Source organism: Schistocerca nitens, chromosome 4 (assembly GCF_023898315.1).
Source record: "Schistocerca nitens isolate TAMUIC-IGC-003100 chromosome 4, iqSchNite1.1, whole genome shotgun sequence".
NCBI lineage: Eukaryota > Metazoa > Arthropoda > Insecta > Orthoptera > Acrididae > Schistocerca > Schistocerca nitens.
In genome coordinates, this window is record NC_064617.1 from 224975843 (window position 1) to 225000661 (window position 24819).

At 43.2% G+C, this 24819-nt stretch overlaps 1 protein-coding gene across 1 annotated transcript in view; it reads left to right on the forward strand.

Annotated features, from left to right (window-relative positions):
• The window catches only part of LOC126251691 (protein THEM6-like), a 236683-nt gene that overhangs the window by 83616 nt on the left and 128248 nt on the right, over window positions 1–24819 (forward strand). Inside the window, exon 2 of the mRNA XM_049952277.1 lies at window positions 15314–15544. Coding sequence (XP_049808234.1) covers window positions 15385–15544 — 160 coding nt within the window. The 5' untranslated portion in view covers window positions 15314–15384. The remainder of the gene's footprint in view (window positions 1–15313; window positions 15545–24819) is intronic.

Here is a 24819-nt window from a genome sequence, read left to right on the forward strand (position 1 = left end):
CCAAACACAATTCTCCAGTGTCAGTGCTGGATTCGTTTTAATGGTGAGCGATTGCAACCAAATGTTAGCTGGTAGCTGACAATTTGAACTTCCACCACGTGAAAAGGTGATCAAATATGGCGATGCTACTATAGTCTTTCACGAATAGCTACTGTAAAACTGTATGGACGCCATCGTGATGTTAGAACGCTTTCATGTTGGTTCGCCCTTGGATGTCTGTGCAAAGCGCATTCATTGCAAAGGAAGTAATTAATAGACAAATTGATAACATGTAAGATTAGTCTACAGTTCTTCTCATAGGTACACTTTAATATTCCAAGAGCAGTAAATTACAGGCAAAGTCTCAGACGCGACCGGGAATCAAACGCGGGACTCCGCAACGCTAATCACTAGTTCACGAGCTGCGGACTCTTAATGTAGCGACGCGGCTCATCCTCTCCCAATGTGGGATGTGATAACACAACATGGAGGATGCGGCTTATTGAAAAGAAATAAAATACGAATTCAAAACTTAATTTACTGAAAGCAAAGCAAAATAATTCTGAAATAGATAAAAAAAATTAAATTCATATCTATACTGATAGATATATATATATATATATATATATATATAGGAATGTATCAATACTGAATACTCCATTTAATAATTAACTTTTTAATACTAATCTAAAACGAAGTAATTACTAGTGACTCTCCTGAGTCTATTTTGCAGAGAAGTTTTTCGAAGGAGGGTTTAATATTAGAAATAGATACTCAGAGTTTTTTTGCATATTGTCTCCGAAGCTGTCAACGTACAAAATGCGGCTTACAAAAAGTAGGATGTTGCAAATAGTAGTATACGAAATGTTCTTGTTTTCAGTGAAACAACTATCTATCCCTGCCCAAAATTCACAGAGCGATTTATTACTGAATTCTTTTGATTCCCCCTTCTTGCCGTGAAGTTTATGAAAATTTCGTCTTCGGCTGCTGAGTAATCTTCGGTGGTAGAGAAGAGCTGTGTCAATACGTAACTGCTGTGCTATTTGAATGTGACAATTGAGTCAGTAAACGATGTTAAATCTGTTTCTTTTGATGGGCTATCACGAAGTAGAGATAATAAGCTTTGTTTACACTGAGGTGACACGTCGTGGGATAGCGATATACACACATAGATAGCGGTACTATCGCGTACACAAGCTATAAAATGGCAGTGCGTTGGCGGATCTGTCACTTGTACTCACGTGATTCATGTGAAAAAGTTTCCAACGTGATTATGGTCGCACGCCGGGAATTAACAGAAACATGGAACATTCCATTTCGGAAATAGTTACGGAATGCAATAGTCAGGGATCCACACTGTCAAGAGCGTGCCGAGAATAACAAATTTCAGGCATTACCACTCACCACGGACAACGCAGTGGCCGACGGTCTTCACTTAGCGACCGAGAGCAGCGGCGTTTCCGCAGAGGTGACAGTGCTAACAGAAAAACAACACTGCTTGAAGTAACCACGACGTACGTATCCGTTAGGACATTGTTGCGAAATTTGGCGTTAATGGGCTACGGCAGCAGCCGCCCGTCGCGAGTGCCTTAACTTACAGCACGACATCGCCATTAGCGCGCCTCGTGGGATCGTGACCATATCTGTTGGACCCTAGATGGCAGGCATCCGTAGCCTGGTCAGACAAGTCCCGATTTCAGTCGGTAAGAGCTGATGGTAGTGTTACAATGTGGCACAGACCTCACGAAGTCGTGGAACAAAGTTGTCAGTACGGCACTGTGCAAGCTGATGCTGGCTCCATAATGGCGTGGGCTGTCCTCTGGCCCAAATGGACCGATCATTCACTGGAAGTGGTTATGTTCGGCTACTTTGAGACCATTTGAAGCTATTCATGGTTTTCATGTTCCAAAACAACGATCGAATTTTTATGGATGCCAATGCGCCATGTCACTGGGCTACAGTTGTTTGCGACTCGTTAAAAAAAGAACGTTCTGGACAGTGCGAGCGAATGATTTGGCCAAGCAGATCGCCAGACATAAATACCATCGAAAATTCGTGTGACGTAATAGAGGTCAGTTCGTGCGCAAAATTCTGCACCGTCAACACTTCCGAAATTATTGACGTCTATAGAGACTGCGTGACTCAAATTTCTGCAAGGGATTTCTAACGACTTGTTGAATGCATGGCACGTAGAGTTAATTGACTACGCCGGGCGAAAGGAGATCCGACACGATACTAAGAGGTATCCCATGACTTTCGTAACGTCAAAGCTAAAGAGGAGAAAGTCTACTGCTGTAATGAAAAGCAAAAACACATGGACTAAACGTAGCTATTTATATTTTATGGACTGTTTATAGTTTCCGTGTTGTAGTCGGTTATCCAAGCTGTCGGGGTAACATACGGACCTACCCAGTAATTTAGCATCTGATTTCGACAAACGACTATGCATGTGGTGGGATCGCTCGTTAAAATATGCGTATGGTGTTCGTGGAGCTCGCAGCTATGTCTTGGTCGCGAAATATTGAAAGCTCCAGGAATGTTATTTTCGAATTTAATCAAGAAATAGTTTAGATGAGAATCTTCGGTCTTTTCGTAGACCGTAGTTCTAGAATGTTTACCGGTCTGAAAGTTCATAGTCTCGCTTCTGAGCAAGCTCTGTAGACAAGGACGTTGAGCAATAATTTAATTTTATCATGCAGAAGTCCATTCATGTGTCACACTAACAATTAACAATTAACAATGAACATGTACTCGTACTTCAGGCAGGAATGCAGAGTGCTGCATGGACAAAGACGAAAGGTTTACTTTGTTCCCTCAGGTGAACAAAATCGAGCAGCGAATGAAGGTATGGGATACTGGTCACGTGAGCACCCACCGAGACTGCCAGCGGAGCAGTGGCGCAGGTTCATGGGCCTCTCTCCAGTGAGTGAGCACACGCTCCTCAACTTAGCGCACGCAGTCTCTGAACTTTTACGATAGCCGTTATGTATCTTGTGCTTGTATTTTGGTGTATAACTGGTGCTCCTATCTGTTTTTGCCGCCCGCATTACCGTTTGCGTGTTATCGTGCTGTCAACTGTTGCCAGAACTTCTGACTGCCTGGCTAGTTTATAAACCTTGTCCACCAACGCCTAATAGAATCTGGCCAGCCAGGTGTGAACTTCCATTTGGTCATATGTAATCGTACTCTGGGGGGACCCAATAAACGACATTTTTATTCGTGAGATCTCATTTATCTGCTCATAATCCTCCAGATGTTGTACAGAGTTTCAGGGAGAGCATAAGGGAACAATTATGAGGAATGGGGGAAAGAAATACAGTAGAAGAGGAATGGGTAGCTTTGAGGGATGAAGTAGTGAAGGCAGCAGAAGATCAAATAGGTAAAAAGACGAGGGCTAGTAGAAATCCTTGGGTAACAGAAGAAATATTGAATTTAATTGATGAAAGGAGAAAATATAAAAATGCAGTAAATGAAGCAGGCAAAAAGGAATACAAACGTCTCAAAAATATTGACACGAAGTGCAAAATGGCTAAGCAGGGATGGCTAGAGGACAAATGTAAGGGTGTAGAGGCTTGTCTCACTAGGGGTAAGATAGATACTGCCTACAGGAAAATTAGAGACCTTTGGAGAAAGGAGAAGCACTTGCATGAATATCAAAAGCTTTGATGGAAACCCAGTTCTAAGCAAAGAAGGGAAAGCAGAAAGGTGGAAGGAGTATATAGAGGGCCTATACAAGGGCAATGTACTTGAGGACAATATTATGGAAATGGAAGAGGATGTAGATGAAGATGAAATGGGAGACACGATACTGCGTGAAGAGTTTGACAGAGCACTGAAGGACCTGAGTCGAAACAAGGCCCCGGGGGTAGACAACATTCCATTAGAACTACTGATGGCCTTGGGAGAGCCAGTCCTGACAAAACTCTACCACCTGGTGAGCAAGATGTATGAGACAGGCGAAATACCCACAGACTTCAAGAAGAATATAATAATCCCAATACCAAAGAAAGCAGGTGTTGACAGATGTGAAAATTACCGAACTATCAGTTTAATAAGTCACAGCTGCAAAATACTAACGCGAATTATTTACAGACGAGTGGAAAAACTGATAGAAGCCGACCTCGGGGAAGATCAGTTTGGATTCCGTAGAAATGTTGGAACACGTGAGGCAATACTGACCCTACGACTTATCTTAGAAGAAAGATTAAGGAAAGGCAAACCTACGTTTCTAGCATTTGTAGACTTAGAGAAAGCTTTTGACAATGTTGATTGGAATACTCTTTCAAATTCTGAAGGTGGCAGGGATAAAATACAAAGGCTATTTACAATTTGTACAGAAACCAGATGGCAGTTATAAGAGTAGAGGGACATGAAAGGGAAGCAGCGGTTGGGAAGGGAGTGAGACAGGATTGTAGCCTATCCCCTATGTTATTCAATCTGTATATTGAGCAAGCAGTAAAGAAAACAAAAGAAAAATTCGGAGTAGGTATTAAAATCCATGGAGAAGAAATAAAAACTTTGAGGTTCGCCGATGACATTGTAATTGTCGCAGACAGCAAAGGACTTGGAAGAGCAGTTGAACGGAATGGATGGTGTCTTGAAGGGAGGATATAAGATGAACACCAACAAAAGCAAAACGAGGATAATGGAATGTAGTCTAAGTCGGGTGATGTAGAGGGTATTAGATTAGGAAATGAGACACTTAAAGTAGTAAAGGAGTTTTGCTATTTGGGGAGCAAAATAACTGATGATGGTCGAAGTAGAGAGGATATAAAATGTAGACTGGCAATGGCAAGGAAAGCGTTTCTGAAGAAGAGAAATTTAACATCGAGTATAGATTTAAGTGTCAGGAAGTCATTTTTGAAAGTATTTGTATGGAGTGTAGCCATGTATGGAAGTGAAACATGGACGGTAAATAGTTTGGACAAGAAGAGAATAGAAGCTTTCGAAATGTGGTGCTACAGAAGAATGCTGAAGATTAGATGGGTAGATCACATAACTAATGAGGAGGTACTGAATAGGATTGGGGAGAAAAGTTTGTGGCACAACTTAACTAGAAGAAGGGATCGGTTGGTAGGACATGTTCTGAGGCATCAAGGGATCACAAATTTAGCATTGGAGGGCAGCGTGGAGGGTAAAAATCGTAGAGGGAGACCAAGAGATGAATACACTAAGCAGATTCAGAAGGATGTAGGTTGCAGTAGGTACTGGGAGATGAAGAAACTTGCACAGGATAGAGTAGCATGGAGAGCTGCATCAAACCAGTCTCAGGACTGAAGACCACAACAACAACAATCCTGCAAATTCACGTCCATAGGTTCTTCAGTATAAGTTACTTATCTTTGTACCCAGAGATAATTCAACCTGTCGCCAGTGTGTGACAGATGTGCACATTACCCGCGTCAGAAATCACTAACTAGTAAACATTCCCAAGTGTAAAGAAACGATCTTGATTAAACTTGACTGGTATGTAGAGGCGGCAACATAATGCAATACGTAGTTTTTTTTTTTTTGTTTGTGCCCAATTCCACTTTTAAGAGGTAAAACACACCCTGAAAGGTAATTTGGCATATTAGGTTTAGAGGGAATTTCTCCTAAACGATGACATATAAAAGCAAATTTTCGTAGTAATTTGAAATTTTTGCAGAATACTCCACCATTAAGAAAAAAATTGTTGAAACCTAAATTAAATTGTGAAAAACCGTTTCAAGCCTCTTACCCGAGGACAAGAAACTTGTTCATCTGGTGATACTAAAGGGCTCGACGGCACAGGTGTATAGCCTTAGTACGTAGATTGCTTTCGATGTTGGAAGAACAGAGATTTTCAGATCTAGTTCTGCTGAATGACGGATGTAAATCTCCATTTGAGAAACAATATAATAAAGCTGCAGTCACCAGTAAATAATAAATTCACTTCGCCAAAGCTTGCCAATGCACTGAAATATACCTGATACGAATCAGGATATTCAGAGGCTCGCTCGTGGCAGTTTGAAATCCTGTGTTCTCCACCGTGTATATTAAGTAAAGAAATTTCGTTCATTTTAAGTACGTTGTGTAAAAAAAAAGGGATGTTCTTAAGCATTGCTTTGCAGATTATGTTTATAATAATTTTGTATCAAAAATTAATGTAAAACTTCAAATAACTTAAAACATGAAACAAATGTAAGTAAAATTAATTATTAATTCAATAATGAATGTTTAGACATTTAGTTAGGTATGTTGAATATACTCACAGCACACTGTGCGCAGCTTATTTTCCAAATATGATATTTGAAAAACCACCTTTATTACATACGGAGGATTATGGCTTGAAAACTTCTTTCATTTGTGTTATAGAAGTTTCACTTCTTCAAAATAAATAATCGTGGTGGGGGTATTTTGGAAAATTTCAAATCATAAGATGATTAGCCTATACTGTTTCAAAGAATGTGAATTACCTATCAACTTTTGTATGAAAAACAGTTTCTATATATCAATGTTTTTAAAATATTCTTTCTGAACCTAATACGCCAAATTACCTTCCTGGGTGTTTTTTACCCTTAAAAGTGAAATTGGGCGCCGGCCGCGGTGGCCAAGCGGTTCTAGGCGCTTCAGTCCGGAACGGCGCGACTGCTACGGTCGCAGGTTCGAATCCTGCCTCGGGCATGGATGTGTGTGATGTCCTTAGGTTAGTTAGGTTTAAGTAGTTCTAAGTTCTAGGGGACTGATGACCTCAGAAGTTAAGTCCCATAGTGCTCAGAGCCATTTGAACCACTTTTGAAATTGGGTACAAACAAAAAAGTATTGCACTATTTTTGCCCCTCTACACACTCGGCAAGTTTCATAAAGATTGTTTATTCACACTCTGAAATGTTCCCTTGTAAATTAATATCCCGCAGCACTTGTGAATTTATAACCAAGCTTGCATCTGTCACCCTAGCATATACATGCCATAATTTATACAGAAAAACTCTTACCGAAAGGTAGAAAGCTAGTTAATTAGGACCTATCTGTAGGTAAATACGTACTCGTTAAGTGTCTTGCTGAGAAATTGACATAGACTGCCATTTATTTGATCAAATCCTGCACACCTAGCTCCTTCGTAAGCGTATAGATATAGAGAAACTATCATTTCAAAAACTTTCTTAGATGCTTCGTTCTGTCGAGTGGTGCTTTCCAAAACCAATTGATTGTATTTACATCCTTATGTTGGATCTTGGAAATTCACTGAGATTCGAATTGATATCCGTTCATCCATTCATCATGAGATACTAAAGCAAAGGGTTTGTTGATTTATCCATCCTTCTGTCCCACACCAACTGTACCATTTGGTTGCAGTTGCTGCAGTTCGTTGCACCAACAACATTTTGTAATATGAAAATTCTCTTGGCCATATCTACGTGCAGTAATCGTTTCTGGATATCTGATAATGGGTAAATGCCAAAGTACGTCATATGACCAATAGTCATACCTTGAAGCATGGTTAAGTTCCGCCATTGCGACCCTGTCAACCTGAATGCAGAACTATAGATCGTTTAAATTTAAAGTTTGACGTAGAGTGAGTGAGTCAGTAACAGTGATCCTAGAGGGGTTCGTTTCTACCGATTAACAAACAATAGTTACGTGCCGCATAGTAAATCATCAATGGCGAAGTCAAAAATATTATATATATATATATATATAGATAGATAGATAGATAGATAGATAGATAGATAGATAGATAGAGAGAGAGAGAGAGAGAGAGAGAGAGAGAGAGAGAGAGAGAGAAACCACATAGCAAAAACAGTTACAATTTACTCACGGGTAAGTCTTGGTATCATCTCTAATTTCAAAATTTTTTGTCATCGTCATTTTGTGATAAGATTATCGCAAGACGTAATAAATTCCTCGACTCTCCTTGCGAATGGTCTGAGAATTTTAAAACTAAGGTAGCCATATACTGTGGTAACTTCAAATTCCTCACCCAAGAGTCTTAAGAACCAAATACTAAAGACCGATGACCGTTGCAGTCTGGTCCCTTTAATCCCACAAACCACCACCAAATACTAAATGAAGGAATACACGTTTTGATCCACCAGCTCTTACCTGAATGTAACTCAGTCCTGCATATAAGCAACCTCCGCTGCAGAACAGCACGTGTTTATCATTAGCGATGTATAAAGAGCCGGCCGAAGTGGCCGTGCGGTTAAAGGCGCTGCAGTCTGGAACCGCAAGACCGCTACGTCGCAGGTTCGAATCCTGCCTCGGGCATGGATGTTTGTGATGTCCTTAGGTTAGTTAGGTTTAACTAGTTCTTAGTTCTAGGAGACTAATGACCTCAGCAGTTGAGTCCCATAGTGCTCAGAGCCATTTGAACCATTTTTTGATGTATAAAGTAGTTAAGTTCCTGCTTTGGATGGTGACGCCTTTGTGAGAACTCCATGTTTATTTACAATAACGACACAGTTTCCAAAACTGTTCAAACGAAATGTTACGAATTGTATGAAATGAATGCGCGTTTTACATTTTCACTATAGTGGATTCATTGTTACAGTATGACAAGATTGTCTGCCTGCCGCTGTGTCGCCACTTTGAAGTCCGCTGTACGCTTTATCTCTCTCTCTCTCTCTCTCTCTCTCTCTCTCTCTCTCTCTCCCTCTCCGAGTTTTAATGGACTTTTGCTGTCAGACCACCGTACCCCTCGTGTCAGGAAGTTCCATATGCTTGACATCTCGGGGGAAATGAAAGCGCGACTAGCATGCGGCACGCGAATTCAGCAGGTGGATTCCTAGAAGCGACTGGTGATTACATTAACAGCCACGTACCCGTATGAATGTCCTCTCAGATGTGCACAGTTTAATTTCCCGAGAGCCGTCGTTTTCTACGAAAACTGGCGGCTCTTTTTCCAGAATAAATTTTCCTGAATAGGCAAACATTGTTACTGCCGATTGTGGAATTGTGTGTAGATGATTTTGTCGCCATAACCTGGCGTCTCGTCCTAAACACAAAATATACTCTTGCACGTAAGAAGTAATTAAATGTTTCTAAACAAAAAGGATTTGTCTAGTACTAAGAATAAATTAGAGAAATATTAGACTCGCTTTTTGAATGATGCTCGGAATCACGTACAGCAGGTGAGGTGCCGATTGAGAATTTAAAGTTAAATATTTACCTTATCATTATAGAATTGTAAAGAGTTCTAGAGAATATTTGTATGATGGGTTATGCAGACCGTGCAGCCTGTTGCTGTGTGGCCTTGGCATATTTCTATTACCAGGGCCCGAAGGTGTAAAAAAAAGTCCCAACAACTATTTGGTCTCAATTTTCAGTAGAGAATTTTTCATGTATCAGGAAAGAAGTGAGAAATCTTAATCCGCACCTCATGTGCTGTAGCTGATTCTGAGCATCATTCGAAGGTGCATCAAATATTGCTCTGATCGGTTTCATTTCTTATTTTTAGACAAAGAATTTTAGAAACCTTGACACTTTCATACTTTAAAATAAAAGTTTTGTTCAGAAAGCTGTTCTCAGAATGTAAAAAGTTTAGTACTTGGTTCGAAGGAAGCCAATTAGTTAAATATCATACCAATGTAACTTTCTAAACGAAAAATGACTAGGGCTTGAAGAGATGAACTTAGCCACTTCATTTGCATACGTATCAGCAGCTGTTAGTGAAATATTTTTTTCTACAGCGACTAATTTTTTCTAGATTACTTCCAAGCAAATCGCTTTTTTTTCCATCTCTACTTCACGCTGGCTAGTTTGGTACACCACGAAATTCAGACAAAAACCCAGTGTGTAAGATACAGGGCGTCATGTTTTCATTAGTCAAACATTTGACTAAAACCAACAGATCGTAATGCAATTTTGTCATATGATGATATGGTTGGAGACGGTGGCTGTTATTTGAAAACAAATGTTGGTGTTGAGACAGCAACACTGACAACAACGCCACCATGTTGAATGAGTTTCGTGCACCCACAGGACGTCTGCTACGACTCACTGTCAGCAATAGGCTGCATGATGCGCAACTTCGATCCCGACGTCAATAGCGAGGTCCACCTTAGCAACCACGGCAGCATGTACCGCGGTACAGATGGGCCCAACAACATGTCGAATGGACCGATCAGGATTGGCATCACGTTCTCTTCACCGGTGAGTGTCGCATATGCCTTCAACCAGACAATCGTCGGAGACGTGTTTGGAGGCAACCCCGTCAGGCTGAACGCCTGAGACACACTGGCTTCCTTCAGGATAACGACATCGCTCGACTAGTGGTCAGCATGTTCTCTAAACATGAACCCTTTCGAACATGCCTGGGATAGATTGAAAAGGGCTGTTTATGGACGACGTGACCCACCAGCCACTCTGAGGGACGTACGCCCAATCGCCGTTGAGCTGTGGGACAATCTGGACCAACCGTGCCTTGATGAACTTGTGGATAGTATGCCACGACGAATACAGGTATGCACCAATGCAAGAGGACGTGCCACTGGTTATTAGATGTACCGGTGTGTACCGCAATCTGGACCACCATCTCTGAAGTTCTCGTTATATAGTGGTACAACATGCAATGCGTGGTTTTCATGAGCAATAAAAAGGGCTGAAGTGATGGTTATGTTGATCTCTATTCCAATTTTGTGTAAAAATTCCGAAACTCTCGGAACCGAAGTGATGCAAAACTTTTTTTGATGTGTGTAGTTTCCTGGACATCTTGTAGGTTCAAAAACAGCGTGTCGGTGGTGACTGGTTAGTAGCGACCCGCCCGGCTTCGTAATGGCAGCACGAAGTATCTACTGCCGTGAGACTTCTCAAGCGTAGCAGTGGTAAATTATGAACATCGAATCTCCTCGCGAATCGGTGAGTGTATTACCGAAAACTGTGTCGTCATTGCCGCTGTAGTTCCTGACACAAATCTTCAAATGCAGATAAAAACGCAGCAGGAGACTGATTTTCGCCATCTATACGTACCACTAAATGTCACCAGATTCTCAAGTTTTTCCTTTGCTGTTACATTTTAATATGATAGAAAACTTGAATTCCGCTTCTCGTACTTGCTTTCGAACGTTTCTTATTCGTTAGTTTCAAAAACAGATTTACACATATTACTTACGAAAAAATATCTCGACAATCGGCGTAAGTTTTAGAATAAATTTCCTTCTTTGAATACTTCCAAAGCCAAAGTACATAGATGGGCAAGTATTTATAGTTGGTGTCTTAATATCATTTAGTCACAAGAAATTTTCCAATTTTTGATTCTGAATAAGACATTCTAGTGTCAAAGCTTTAAAACCAAAAAGTTTGTCTGGTTTCGTCTTAACACTCTAAAGTTATTTCAGCTACTCTCGAAAAGTAACCCAACAATCGATATGCACTAAATGGTTTAAAAGTGCACAGTAAATTTCGAATGTTATTCAGTCTATCTTCCGATGTTAGCTCTCTGTTCTAGCGATTCGTGCTTCTAGAATTAACATGAACATAGATATTTCGGTAGATATCTCTTACTTTTTGGAGAGCATCGATACGGAACGCTAAGCTTTGAGGTCGATGTCACTGGCTGCTTCCGTAAAATATACGCTCCCGTTTCCTATACCGTTCACGGGTGGTAATGCGACAACACTGATAGAGGGCACCGCACTATATGAACCCAAATTTGTGTCGCGGATCATTAGGTGAGGGGGAGTGGGGTGTCCTTGAATTTGCTAAATGTCATTATGAAAGCATGGCGACTGTTTTATACTAAATATCTGGTATAAGCTTCAACAGACAAACCAGTCCATGTGTGAGAAAGACATACAGTGAAACAGGCTGCTTACGTGATGTGTATGTCATTTGATCTCTCTGTACAGATCGGAAAGTGATCATGTATTGGATGAATCCGAGCTCCACTGAAACAATTTTGTTGTTCAGGGTATTTTGAGGATTTTGGTGTAACGCACCCGTGGCCTCCGACGGGGCGTTAGAGAAATTAATTTCATCGCCTTCCTACAATCCAAACGCCGTAGGTATGCGCTGTGTGTCATGTTTAAACATTGTTTCATTCAGTCAGTCCATTCATCCATGTGATAAATAACAGACCAGTTTCCAAGTATATTGTACTGATTGAGATTACAACTCGTAGTTCTTAAAGAGCAAGTAATCGCCCTAATTCCCATTAACAAGAGAATTATCAGTACCAATAATCTCTACCTCGTGGACGTTATAAAATGTAAATAATTATGAAACATAAACACACACAACCTACAAAACTCAGTTAATTAGTACGGACGTCTGAAATTATCGTATTTTGCTCTAATTATTAACGCAGTGGTGATCAGTTTTCGTGTGTTAACCAAAGTGCCTGAGAGGAGTCTGGAAAAATGGGGAAACTGTTATCCATATGTATAACAGATGTATGTAACGAAAGTCACTAACTTTGAAAGTAATGAAAAAAATTTGCTGTATTATGCAACCCAGGTCACAACAAATCAAATGGTGTGAGATTTACAACATTCCCAGCGAACAGAGTGGTCCATAAAATTTCGGGCGAACTGCCGGGTATCTGCAGCTTGTTTCAGGTGAATACTCACCCGAAGATGGCCAAAAGATTCTGCGCTGAAATATCGTGGCAACAAATTGTTGCCATCCGGCACTTCGACCGAAATTTTATGGAAAATCAAGATACTTTCTGTGTAAAAGACAGTATTACTGCTAATACTACTAAAAAGCTATCTTCAAATACATTTCGAAAACATGGTAGGAGGGTTATGTTTAATTTCATCTTCATCTAATTATATAGACTATAAAGTTCTGCATATTTGATGTAAACTTCTGTGATTACATTGCTTTTTGGCTGAATAGCATGTTTGAAACTGAAGAGTATTTAAAACAATTCTGTACGTTAAGAATTTTTAACATCGTGCAGCCTCGTCAGCAACTGTGATAATTAAACATATAACACGTCACCCTCATTTCCAAATAGAAACGAATCTTTACCTAGGTTTCAGCCAAAATAATTTGGCCTTCTTCGGAAGCTATTGACACTAAACTATTGTATGCCAATGTTTGGCCAGACAGGGAGAGCCCTCCCAGCTAGATATAAAGGACATACACCCACGAAAAGTGATGGCACGCGTGGCTCGACTTTCGCCGAGCACCTTGTTCAATTGGCCCATGCTCCCAATCCACCAAAGAACACAGAGCTATTAAATTGCGAGTTTAAAGGCACTAGGCTCGACATCCTTGAGGAGTTGGAAATCTTTAAACACCTGTTGCTCGATAAAGAAAACCTACTTGATGACCAGCTACAATTGAGAAATAATAACTTTTTCGAAGGTTTTTCAACCTTTGCTTCACCGGCCCTGATGTTACGTTGCCTTTGCAGTCGCCGACGCCTGACTCCACTTTCTTTAGTCGAATAGTAATATATTCAAAATTGAGGAATAATTTTGCCGAATAATAGCTAGTCTTTCTTACGGGCTCCGAATCCGTTTATAGGGTTCTCGTTCTCCTCAGAAGTAAGTTCTGTTAAATATTACGCCATTAACAATTTTAACGGTTATATTAATCCCATTCCTAACGTAAAGGTAGCTACCGTTAAGCATCTACATTTGCACGCTCGCATGCGCATATCTATCAGCGGTGCTAGGTACACAGCTGCTCGCTGCGATTAGTTCCAGCGCAGCTCTCGCGGCTTACCGAACTCGTCCGCGCAGCTAACAAGGGGAGGCCGCCAATTATGAAATTCAGATTCGATTCATACTGCGCATAATAAAAGCTCATGGCCAGAGGTGTAATGTGGCAAAGCACCAAGATGCACTTCTCAGCCGTTGTCGAGAAAATCGACAGTTAAAAGAAACCGTTGCGGTGAAATACTCTCTACGATTAATAGTTTTCTACAGCGTCGTGGCGCAGCGGTAAGCGCTCGGGTTCGTAATCCGAAGGTCGCCGGATCGAATCTCACGCCATGCAACATTTTTTAGTATTTGTTTTTTTTGTAACTCATATATATATATATATATATATATATATATATATATATATATATATATATATATATAAATTCCCGGCAATCAGTTGCAACAATTATGCATATAATAAGTTGTTGAAAGTCGTTTGTCGTGGAAAAACTGGCGACTTCGAACATCATTATGTTTTCCGCAAACAAAATTGTATTTCACAAATGTTATTGTCTTCATAATGTGAACCACGTATAGTTAACGGAAGACGTAGAAACGATATTCCGAAAAGAATACGTATAGCGCAAGTCAAACGTTCGAATTAGAGTAGACCCCACGAACACAAATTTGCTGTGGCAGATATGAAATATAAACTCCGTTACTCGCTCGATATACTTGAAGGGCAGATGTTGAATGGGTCGAAACGAGCCGCCGCATAACAGCGTAGTTGCCTGCGAACTTCGAAAGAAGATAGATGCGGTCCCTAGCGCAACTTATATCGTCGAAAATCAGTGCGGACGGGAGAGCTTTGGTACACCCTGTTAAAAAACGGAAAAATGGAGGCGGTACAATTGGAGAGCGATCCGCCTTCACCAACATGCATAAGCAATTCATTAATAGTTTATATATTTGAATTACAAAAAACTAGTAATAAAAAAATTGCATGGCGCGAGATTCGATCCGTGGACCTTCTGATTACGAACCCGAGCGCTTACCGCTGCGCCATGACGCTGTAGAAAACTATTAATCGTAGAGAGTATTTCACCGCAACGGTTTCTTTTAACTGTCGATTTTCTCGACAACGGCTGAGAAGTGCATCTTGGTGCTTTGCCACATTACACCTCTGGCCATGAGCTTTTATTATGCGCAGTATGAATCGAATCTGAATTTCACAATTGGCGGCCTCCCCTTGTAAGTTCAAAAAGTGGCTCTGAGCACTATGGGACTTAACATCTGAGGTCATCAGTCCCCTAGAACTTAGAACTACTTAAACCTAACTAACCTAAGGACATCACACACATCCATGCCCGATGCAGGATTCGAACCTGCGACCGTAGCGGTCGCACCGTTCCGAACTGAAGTGCCTAGAACCGCTCGGCCACCTCGGCCGGCTTCAGCTAAGTAATGCAGAATTATGACTGGGTGCTACGGTGCTATAGTTTATACTTGACATGGCCAAACTTTGGCATGCAACAGTTTAGTGTCAATAGCTTCTGAAGAAGACCAAATTATTTTGGCTGAAACCTAGGTAAAGATTGGTTTCTATTTGCAACTGAGGCTGACGTGTTATATGTTTAATTTTGTACGTAGTGAAATAATTTTTAATACCTAAATATTTTTCTTTCAACAGTGGGGCGATTGTTCAAAAGCCTATGTAAGAGCGGGACTGTTTAGACCGGTTGGGCACTCACAATGCTGGTGGCGGTGTGTGCCCGCAGGAGCGCCCCGGAGTGCTGACGTGCTGACGTGATGGCCTGGTAGCCTGCAGCCGGCAGCCGAGGACTCTGCGATGCTGGTGCTGTGCTACGTGCTGGGGGGCGTGGCGCTGCTCGTGCTCACGCTCTACCTCACGCTCGAGTTCCACTACTTCATGCGCATGGCCATCAGCGTCCTCATCGCCAGGTTCTTCAAGTCAAAGGTCGCCATCCTCGACGAGACCTACACCTATGGTGAGCATGTCTAAATTCGTCAAATGGATATGTAAAAGACGCATCGCCGCGCGGGATTAGCCGAGCGGTCTGAGGCGCTGCAGCAATAGACTGTGCGGCTGGTCCCGGCGGAGGTTAGTCCTCCCTCGGGCGTGCGTGTGCGTTGTTCCAAACTGAAGTGCCTAGAACCGCTCGCCACCTCGGCCGGCTTCAGCTAAGTAATCTAGAATTATGACTGGGTGCTACGGTGCTATAGTTTATACTTGACATGTGCGTGTGTGCGTGCGTCCTTACGATAATTTAGGTTAAGTAGTGCGTAAGCTTAGGGACTGATGACCGTAGCAGTGCCATAAGATTTCACACACATTTTTGAAAAGACGCATCATAACAGCTAAAACAGTCAAGGTGAAGCGGTAGCGTTCTCGCTTCCCACGCCCGGGTTCCCGGGTTCGATTCCCGGCGGGGTCAGAGATTTTCTCTGCCTCGTGATGGCTGGGTGTTGTGTGATGTCCTTAGGTTAGTTAGGTTTAAGTAGTTCTAAGTTCTAGAGGACTGATGACCATAGCTGTTAAGTCCCATAGTGCTCAGAGCCAGTCAAGGTGAAATTACACGGTAGTAGAAGCAAACACGTTTTCAGATACACTCTAAGGCAAAAGAACGCACCAGAAGGGATTATCCGTGAAGGGCTGAAATGTGTAGATCTGATGTACACCTACAGATAACAGATAATTACAGAAAACTTGTTTGATTTAATCAAGAGAAGGAGAATGACAAACTGAGCAAGTCAGTAGCGCGTTCGTCCACCTCTGGCCCTTATGCAAGCAGTTATTCGGCTCGACATTATTTATTGATAGTCCTCCTGAGGGATACCGTGCGAAAGTTTCCAAATAGTGCGTTAGATCATTGAAATTCTAAGCTGTCTGTAGGGACCTACTTGTAAATTTACAAAAGTTCTCAACTGGGGAGAGATCCGGCAAACTCGCTGGCTAGGGCAGCGTTTGAAAAGCTCAAAGACGAGCACTAGAAGCTCTCATCGTGTACGAGCTGGAACTATCGTGCTGAAATGTGAGTCTGGTATGGCTTGCCATGAAGGGCAGCAGAACTGATTGTTAGAATACCGTCGACGTATCACTGTAGTGTAAGGGTGCACCAGATAACCAAAGTTGTTCTGCTATGAAAAGAAATGGCACTCAAAGCCATCACTCCTGGTGGTCAGGCTCTCATTGGGGCTCAGTTCGAAGTGGTACTCAGCACTGAAGACTAATCTACACTCGTGCTCATAAATTAACATTAATTGCACAATGTGGTGCCACACAACGTGGCACTACACAAAACTGGCCCTAATAGCTTAGGCACATAGGGAATACACACGACACAGATCTGTAAGTCAACGGTATTGGTGATAAATTGAGAAAACCGTCCCGAAACACATGTGCTACAAAACGCCACTGTTTCCTGCGCGTGTACCCCGACATCAGTATGGGATATGATCACCATGTACACATACACAGGCCGCACAACGAGTTGGTGTACTCTGGATCAGGCGGTCGAGCAGCTGCTGGGGTATAGCCTCCCATTCTTGCTCCAGTGCCTGTCGGAGCCCCTGAAGTGTCGTAGGGGTTGGAAGACGTGCAGCGATACGTCGACCGAGAGCATGCCAGACGTGCTCGATGGAGTTTGTCTGGAGAACAGGCAGGCAACTCCATTCGCCTGATATCTTCTGGTTCAAAGTACTCCTCCACGATGGCAGCTCTGTGTGGCCGTGCGTTATCATCCGTCAGAAGGAAAGTGGGACCCACTGCACCCCTGAAAAGGCGGACATACTGGTGCAAAATGACGTCCCAATACACCTAACCTTTTACAGTACAAAGACATGCAGGGGTTTACTTGCACCAATCATAATACCACCCCACACCATCACACCAGGACCTCCATACAGGTCCCTTTCCTGGTTCCTGGTTCCTGGTAGATGAAAACCCTGCGAGAATCACTGTTCAGACTCGTCCGTGAACACAACCTGGGACCACTGTTCCAATGACCATGTACCATGTTCTTGACACCAGGCTTCACGGGCTCTCCTGTGACTAGGGGTCAGTGGAATGCACGTTGCATGTCTCCGGGCGAATAAACCATGTCTGTTCAGTCTTCTGTAGGCTGCGTGTCTGGAGACAACTGTTCCAGTGGCTGCAGTAAGGTCCAGAGCAAGGCTACCTGCAGTACTCCGTGGCCTTCTGCGGGCACTAATGGTGAGATATTAGTCTTCTTGTGGTGTTGTACACTGTGGGCATCCAGTACTGTAGTACCTGGACACGTTTCCTGTCCGCTGGAATCGTTCTCATAATCTTGATCACACTTTGTGGCACACGGATGGCCCTTGCTATGACCTGTGTTTGACCAGCCTCCAGTCGCCCTAGTATTCTACCCCTCATAATGTCATCAATATGTGTTCTTTGAGCCATTTTCAACACAGTCACCATTAGCACGTCTGAAAACGTCTGCACACTTACTCGCTGCACCGTACCCTGACATGCACCAACACACCTCTCCGTATGTGGACTGCTGCCAGCGCCACCGTGCGTCGACCGCAGGTCAAATGCAACGCATAGTCATACCCCGAGGTGATTTAAACCCGCAAACCGCCCACCAGAGCGTTGTATCACCATGTATCACCGTTATCCTAAATTCATGCATAGTTCAGTCAATGCGTTTCCAGACCGCAGACTTGTGTAGAGATTCCCCAGGCAATGGTGCGATACCAACCTGACTGTCTCCGCCATGTGTTCCGACAATCAGGAATGACGGACTGGGGTGCCGTTTTTTTTTAACACAACCCCTTTGGTTGTCATCCGCGGTACGCTTACAGCAAGCGGTATGACTAAGATATTCTACAGCCCGTTTCGTTGCCCTTCATGACAAGTCACCTTGGGTTCTCGTATCAGTAAGTTAATGCCCGCCTGCACACGGCAAGAATTTCTACTACTTGTCTTCGCGCTTGCCAAACCCTGGCCTGGCCGCAGCATCGTCCAATCCGTCCCCAATTGAGAAAGTTAGAAGCAATATGGACAAGGACCGCCAACCAGCTAAGGGTGGTGGTGGTGGTGGTGGTGGTGGTGGTGGTGGTGGTGGTGGTGGTGGTGGTGGTGGTTGTTAGTGTTTAACGTTCCGTCGACAACGAGGTCATTAGAGACGGAGCGCAAGCTCGGGTTAGGGAAGGATGGGGAAGGAAATCGGCCGTGCCCTTTCAAAGGAACCATCCCGGCATTTGCCTGAAACGATTTAGGGAAATCACGGAAAACCTAAATCAGGATGGCAGGAGACGGGATTGAACTGTCGTCCTCCCGAATGCGAGTCCAGTGTGCTAACCACTGCGCCACCTCGCCCGGTAACCAGCTAAGGACTTTAATCTACCGCGCCAATTGGACAGAACTTGGCACGACCCTCAGGAGGACATCCAACTACTCTCAACCAGTGCTGAACCTAGTAACTGCTTGCACAAGGGTCAGTTGTGGACCAACGCTTACTGACTTACTCAATTTGTGAAGATATTTCTCCTGAATATGTTATTCAGTTTTTTGAAATTGTAATCATTTCTTTATCTGCAGATTTATGCAGATGTGATGGACATATACCGATTTCGTTCCATTCTGATAATCCCTTCGTAGTGCGTCGTTCATGTCTTAGTGTGTCTGAGAATGGGTGGTTACCAGCCACTGCTGACATCAGTATGAAATATTTCTAGCTAGCCCAAATCCATACTAGTAAAAGACTAAAACACCACGCGGTTCCATTTGCTGGTTGCCCATCTAGCAGCATTCAGTGACAAAAATTCAGTTTCCAGTATGTCATAGAATTACTAACAGAGTTTAAAAAATTTAAAGGGTGTCATCTGTTCAGAAAGAGCTACATCTTGGGTTAAAGGTTCAACACAAGAAGACAAGCATTTAAGTTAGAAACTGTACAAGGTGGTCCATTGATAGTGACTGGGCCAAATATCTCACAAAATAAGCATCAAACGAAAAAACTACAAAGAACTAAACTCGTCTAGCATGAAGGGGAAAACCAGATGGCGCTATGGTTGGCCGGCTAGATGGTGCTGCCATAGGTAAAACGGATATCAACTGCGTTTTTTTAAATAGGAACCCCCATTTTTATGACATATTAGTGCAGTACGTAAAGAAATATGAATGAATGTTTTAGTTGGACCACTTTTTTCGCTTTGTGATAGATGGCGCTGTAATAGTCACAAACGTATATGTACGTGGTATCACGTAACATTCCGCCAGTGCGGACGGTATTTTTCGTGATATATTACCAGTGTTAAAATGGACCGTTTACCAAGTGCGGAAAAGGTCTATATCGTGTTGATGTATGGGTATTGTGATCAAAATGCCCAACGGGCGTGTGCTATGTATGCTGCTTGGTATCCTGGACGATGACATCCTAGTGTCAGGACCGTTCGCCGGATAGTTAAGTTACTTAAGGAAACAGCAAGTGTTCAGCCACATGTGAAACGTCAACCACAATCAACAAATGATGATGCCCAAGCAGGTGTTTTAGCTGCTGTCGCGGCTAATCAGCAAATCAGTAGCAGACAAATTACGCGAGAATCGGGAATCTCAAACGTCGGTGTTGAGAATGCTACATCAACATAGATTGCACACGTACCATATTTCTATGCACCAGGAATTGCATGGTGACGACTTTGAACGTCGTGTACAGTTCTGCCATTGGGCACAAGAGAAATTACGGGACGATGACAGATTTTTTGCAAGCGTTCTATTTAGCGACGAAGCGTCATTCACCAACAGCGGTAACGTAAACCGGCATAATATGCGATATTGGGCAACGGAAAATCCAAGATGGCTGCGACAAGTGATTTTAATACTGCAATTTAGCTTTCCTACTAAGTACGATCAATTAGAGATGATCGCTTTAATATTGAGACATTTGAGTCCACATGCGTCTACATTTATTCATTCCTTGCTTCCAGAGCGTAAAATGTTTCTACATGCCTCTTGCCTTGATGCTGCGCACAAGCTCCGCTGTTTTTTGCCTTCTTGCGGAGCGCAAGGAAATTTCTCTAATAACCTGCTAGATCCCTGCTGGGGAGCAATTTGAAACTTATCACTGCGGAACGAAACGGAAGTCGTAAAATAGTCACGTAAGTACGAACACGCCACCAGTAGTGTCATTGTGATACGAGCATCTAGGTAGTACGGCATGTAGAACGGTTTCGTCAGCTGGTTCGTTCTGAGGTGAAGCATTGCCAGAGCCGGTAGCTCTTGCGTCGCGTCTTGTCTGGCAATACTGGGAGCAATAGTTGGCCACCAAAGGGCCACACCCTTGAATCTGACTCGTGTGTTACAGCTCGATCCAGAGTAGGTTTAGCCATCCACGGCTAGTGACAGTTTCAATGAAATCTTTTTGAGTATTATGACGACCATCTGAAAAGGACAGCTGCAAAGACAGTCGAAATGTTGGTTTGAGTTTTGTAGTTCTATTCAGCGTTATTGTCAGTAATATACTTTTTAACTATAAGGGGCGTTCAAAAAGAAACAAGCCGGACGCATAATTACAGAGCCCAGTACCTGTATGTTAGAAGTATTGACCCTGGCTGTTAAGACACTTGTCCCACTGTGACACAAGGCGTGAATGGCTGTCTCATAAAATTCCCGGGACTGCGATGTTAACCAGTTCCGCATGTACAGCTGGACGTCGTCGCCCGAGGTGAATCGTTTGACCCTATGCTGACGTTCTTCTTTGACCAAGATGGCCCCCTTCTGATTCACTTCGTGCAGCACGGGACAACAGTGAATCCCCAGCGTTACTAGCAAACCTCGACCACCCTTCGCCAAGCGTTCAAATCAAAACGACCAGACAATCTCACCCGTGGGGTCATTCTGCTCCACGACAATGCAAAGCCTCATACGGCCAACACTGTCGCGGCACTCCTGCAGAAATTCAAATGGGAGGTACTCGGCCACCCTCCACACAGTTCGGACCTCTCTCCCTGTGATTACGCCATTTCTGACCCCCTTAAAAAGGCTCCGAGGGGCAAACGATTCACCTCGGACGACGACGCCCAGCTGTACGTGCGGAACTGGTTAACATCGCAGCCCCTGGAATTTTATGAGAGCCATTCACCGCCTTGTCACAGTGGGACAAGTGTCTCAACAGCCAGGGTCAATACTTTTAACATACAGGTACTGGTTTCTGTAATTATGCCTCCGGCTCGTTTCTTTTTAATGCCCCTTATATTAGACTAAAATATTTATTTTCCTTGGTCGTACGGGCCATTTCTATTTCTAAGACCTCTTATAGAACTTCATAAGGTCTTACTTCTTTGTCTTCAACATTCATTCAGTTGTGGATATCATATGGAAATCAAAAGCTCTTTTCGATTAAATGTGCTGATTATCTTTTGCTACTGTTTAAACATTTGATCTGAGGTCAACGTCATGGATATAGCTGTCAAGATTTTATTCTCCTTTAGACAGCCTGTATGATTCATTTTATTTGATGTAATCTCTTGCCCGAGATCGTTATTGAGTGCAGTTAATACAGTGTTAATGCACGTGATATACTGTTAGTCATTGAAATCTCATTATTTCTTCTCCTCTTCACTGACGAGACGTCGGTATGGAGTCAGAGTTGCACCAAGGGCCAGAACGTCAGATAGCGTCTCCCAGCTAAAAAGTCATACGTTCATCTATTTTTATTCAGTTACTCTACAGAAATGCCTTCTAAGACTTGGATGACTGCGTTAGATGATACAATATTTGTCACACATCTTGTCGGTGGGTACTATCAGAAAGCATTATTTTTACTTCTCTACTCTAGCAGGCGTTTCCACTTAACAGCAGTTGGCTGTTCTCAGGCGCCACAAATTTCTATCTTGCTCTTCCTCTTCAGACTCACTCCTCTTTTCCATGGTTTTAGCTTTAGTTCCGATTCACTTTGCCCGCGTCCTCCCTGCCAGAGAAGAGCTGAGCAAACACTACCCACTGCCGTTATGATTGTTCCTCCATCCGTCGAACATGTTCATACCATCACGGTCCTATCTGGACAGGTTCCACCGCATCAATCTCCATTCTTACATACCCATTCCTCAGTCGATCCAAGCGAATCGCCCTCATGCTCCGCCATAACCCGTCCATTCAGACAGCCTCAGTTTTCTCCCCTTCTTGTCTCGTTCAATGTCCTACACTCTGAGACACATTGCAGAAGTCTTTCAGCCACAGCACAACCAATACTTGCAGATTCCAAAAGCTACTATTTAGTAATTAATACCTACCCTCGCTTGACTTATCCAGTGGGATATGTTTTCATACTAACCAGTCTCATCGAATAGTGAACACAGATACTTGAACACTTCCCCGTTTCTTACCCGACCAAACTCAAAATCAAAATCCTCACCTTGCACGCTTCCAACAAAAAGGAACTCTGTTCTGTCCACATTGACTATCTCCATTGTTTATTAGCATCTATTAACTTCATCATTTGATACGTGGCATCACCCTTATCGACAGTCAGCAGACATAAACGAATGCAAACGTTGATGCTGTACTGCCACAGCCAGAACTGCCTATCCCGATAACCAAGAAAAACTTCTAAATACAACTTAAATAAGGCGGGTGACATAGAACATGGTTGTCTTAATCTTTTACATGTTTTAAAACTTTGATACCGTACCACTAATCTTCGCAACTGCCTCGTACTGGTGGTACGTACTCTTCACAGCTCTATTAATGCACCAACATTTTCCAGTACTGTTCATAGAAACTTCCTTGACACAGAATCATCGGCTTTTCTAAATCAACAAACACCAAATGGAGATCGTGATTGTCAGCGGCAATTTTGACGCATTTGGTGCATACAAAAGATGTTAACACAGCTGGCAGAATCTGCTTTGATTGCTGGAGACTACGACGGCCCATTTCATCTTCAAAGTGATCCTTTGATAACATTAGTCGACCTATGCACATCGATGCGAATGGAAGACGGGCTAGAGGCGTGCGTGCCCGTAATCCCACTGTTAACCGGTTCGCAACGGTTTGCGCTGACACGTCTGGGCTGACAAGCTCTCCTACTAGTGCCATGGTAGCTGTAAAATCTGCCACTGCTGCCCTTACAACACTACGATCCTGGCGGGCGTCTGTGCTCCATGAAGCCCACATTCTAGTCTACAGGAGCTTGAACTGTATACCGATGAGAGAATACTCATGTGACCACTGATATCAGCATCATTGCCCATCTGATGCCGCACGTCACAATTGTGTGGCAATTCTCCGAAATGACCATCCCGCCACTTGGAAGGCCACAGTTTGACTCCCTTCCGAACTGTCAGTTGGGTGTAAGAAGCACGAGTGCGCCTCCACGGCATGGTTGCCTGTTTGTTTCATACATCTGCACCACGCTGAGTCTTCTGGCTACGAGCATTCCCTATTAAAGGATAGACACAGATGGCGCTCTGGTAGCTATGCCACTACAGTATCTGTTGGCGGACGACGTTAAAGTCATTATCTGTATACCTACTACACCTCTGGTCGCATATGCCTTCATCGGACCAAAATTGACGTCTTTCCAGGTGTACTAATTCTTTTCTGGCAGTGTAAAATTCAGAGGGGGACGAAAATGAGAACTAAAAGTAATCGAACACTCATCCCATAGCCGAGAACTTCATATTCTTTAGAGCTGAGCCTTGGTATTCAATGGCAACAGAAGCGGATCTGCTGGTGTAGCAGCCGGCCGTTGGTACTGCACAAACACAGCCCTGCACTGCACTGCAACCGTGCATATCACGTCTTTACTTGAGCCTCCGCTCGTCTGCCTCGGTAGCTGCGCTATCAGCGCGGCGGATTGCTAAGCAAACGGGCCGGGGTTCGATTCCCGACCGGGTGGGAGATTTACTTCCTGTTGTTCTTACAGTCGTATAGTCATAATTGACATTATTGAGATGGCCGAATGGGCACGGTCCGAAACCCAATAAATTGAAAAAAGAAAAAACTACTCGCAAAGAGTAGTTAATATACCCCTGGTTGCCCGTAAGGGGGGGAGGTGGGGCGACGAGAAGAGGAGAGACGTGCTCCTCCCCTGCAAAGTTACCTAACGGTTGCTACTAGTGCAGTTGTTCCAAACAGCATCCCATACGAACAAACCAGTTGTCTTTCTGTGGTTACTCGTACTTCAGGTACGTGGCCTGTTCTCGGCTCTGTCTAAAAGAATAGCTCGATGTAGTCATAGGGTCGAGCCGCGCATGTCTTTCATGCCCCACTGCTGATTCGCTGCAACATAAC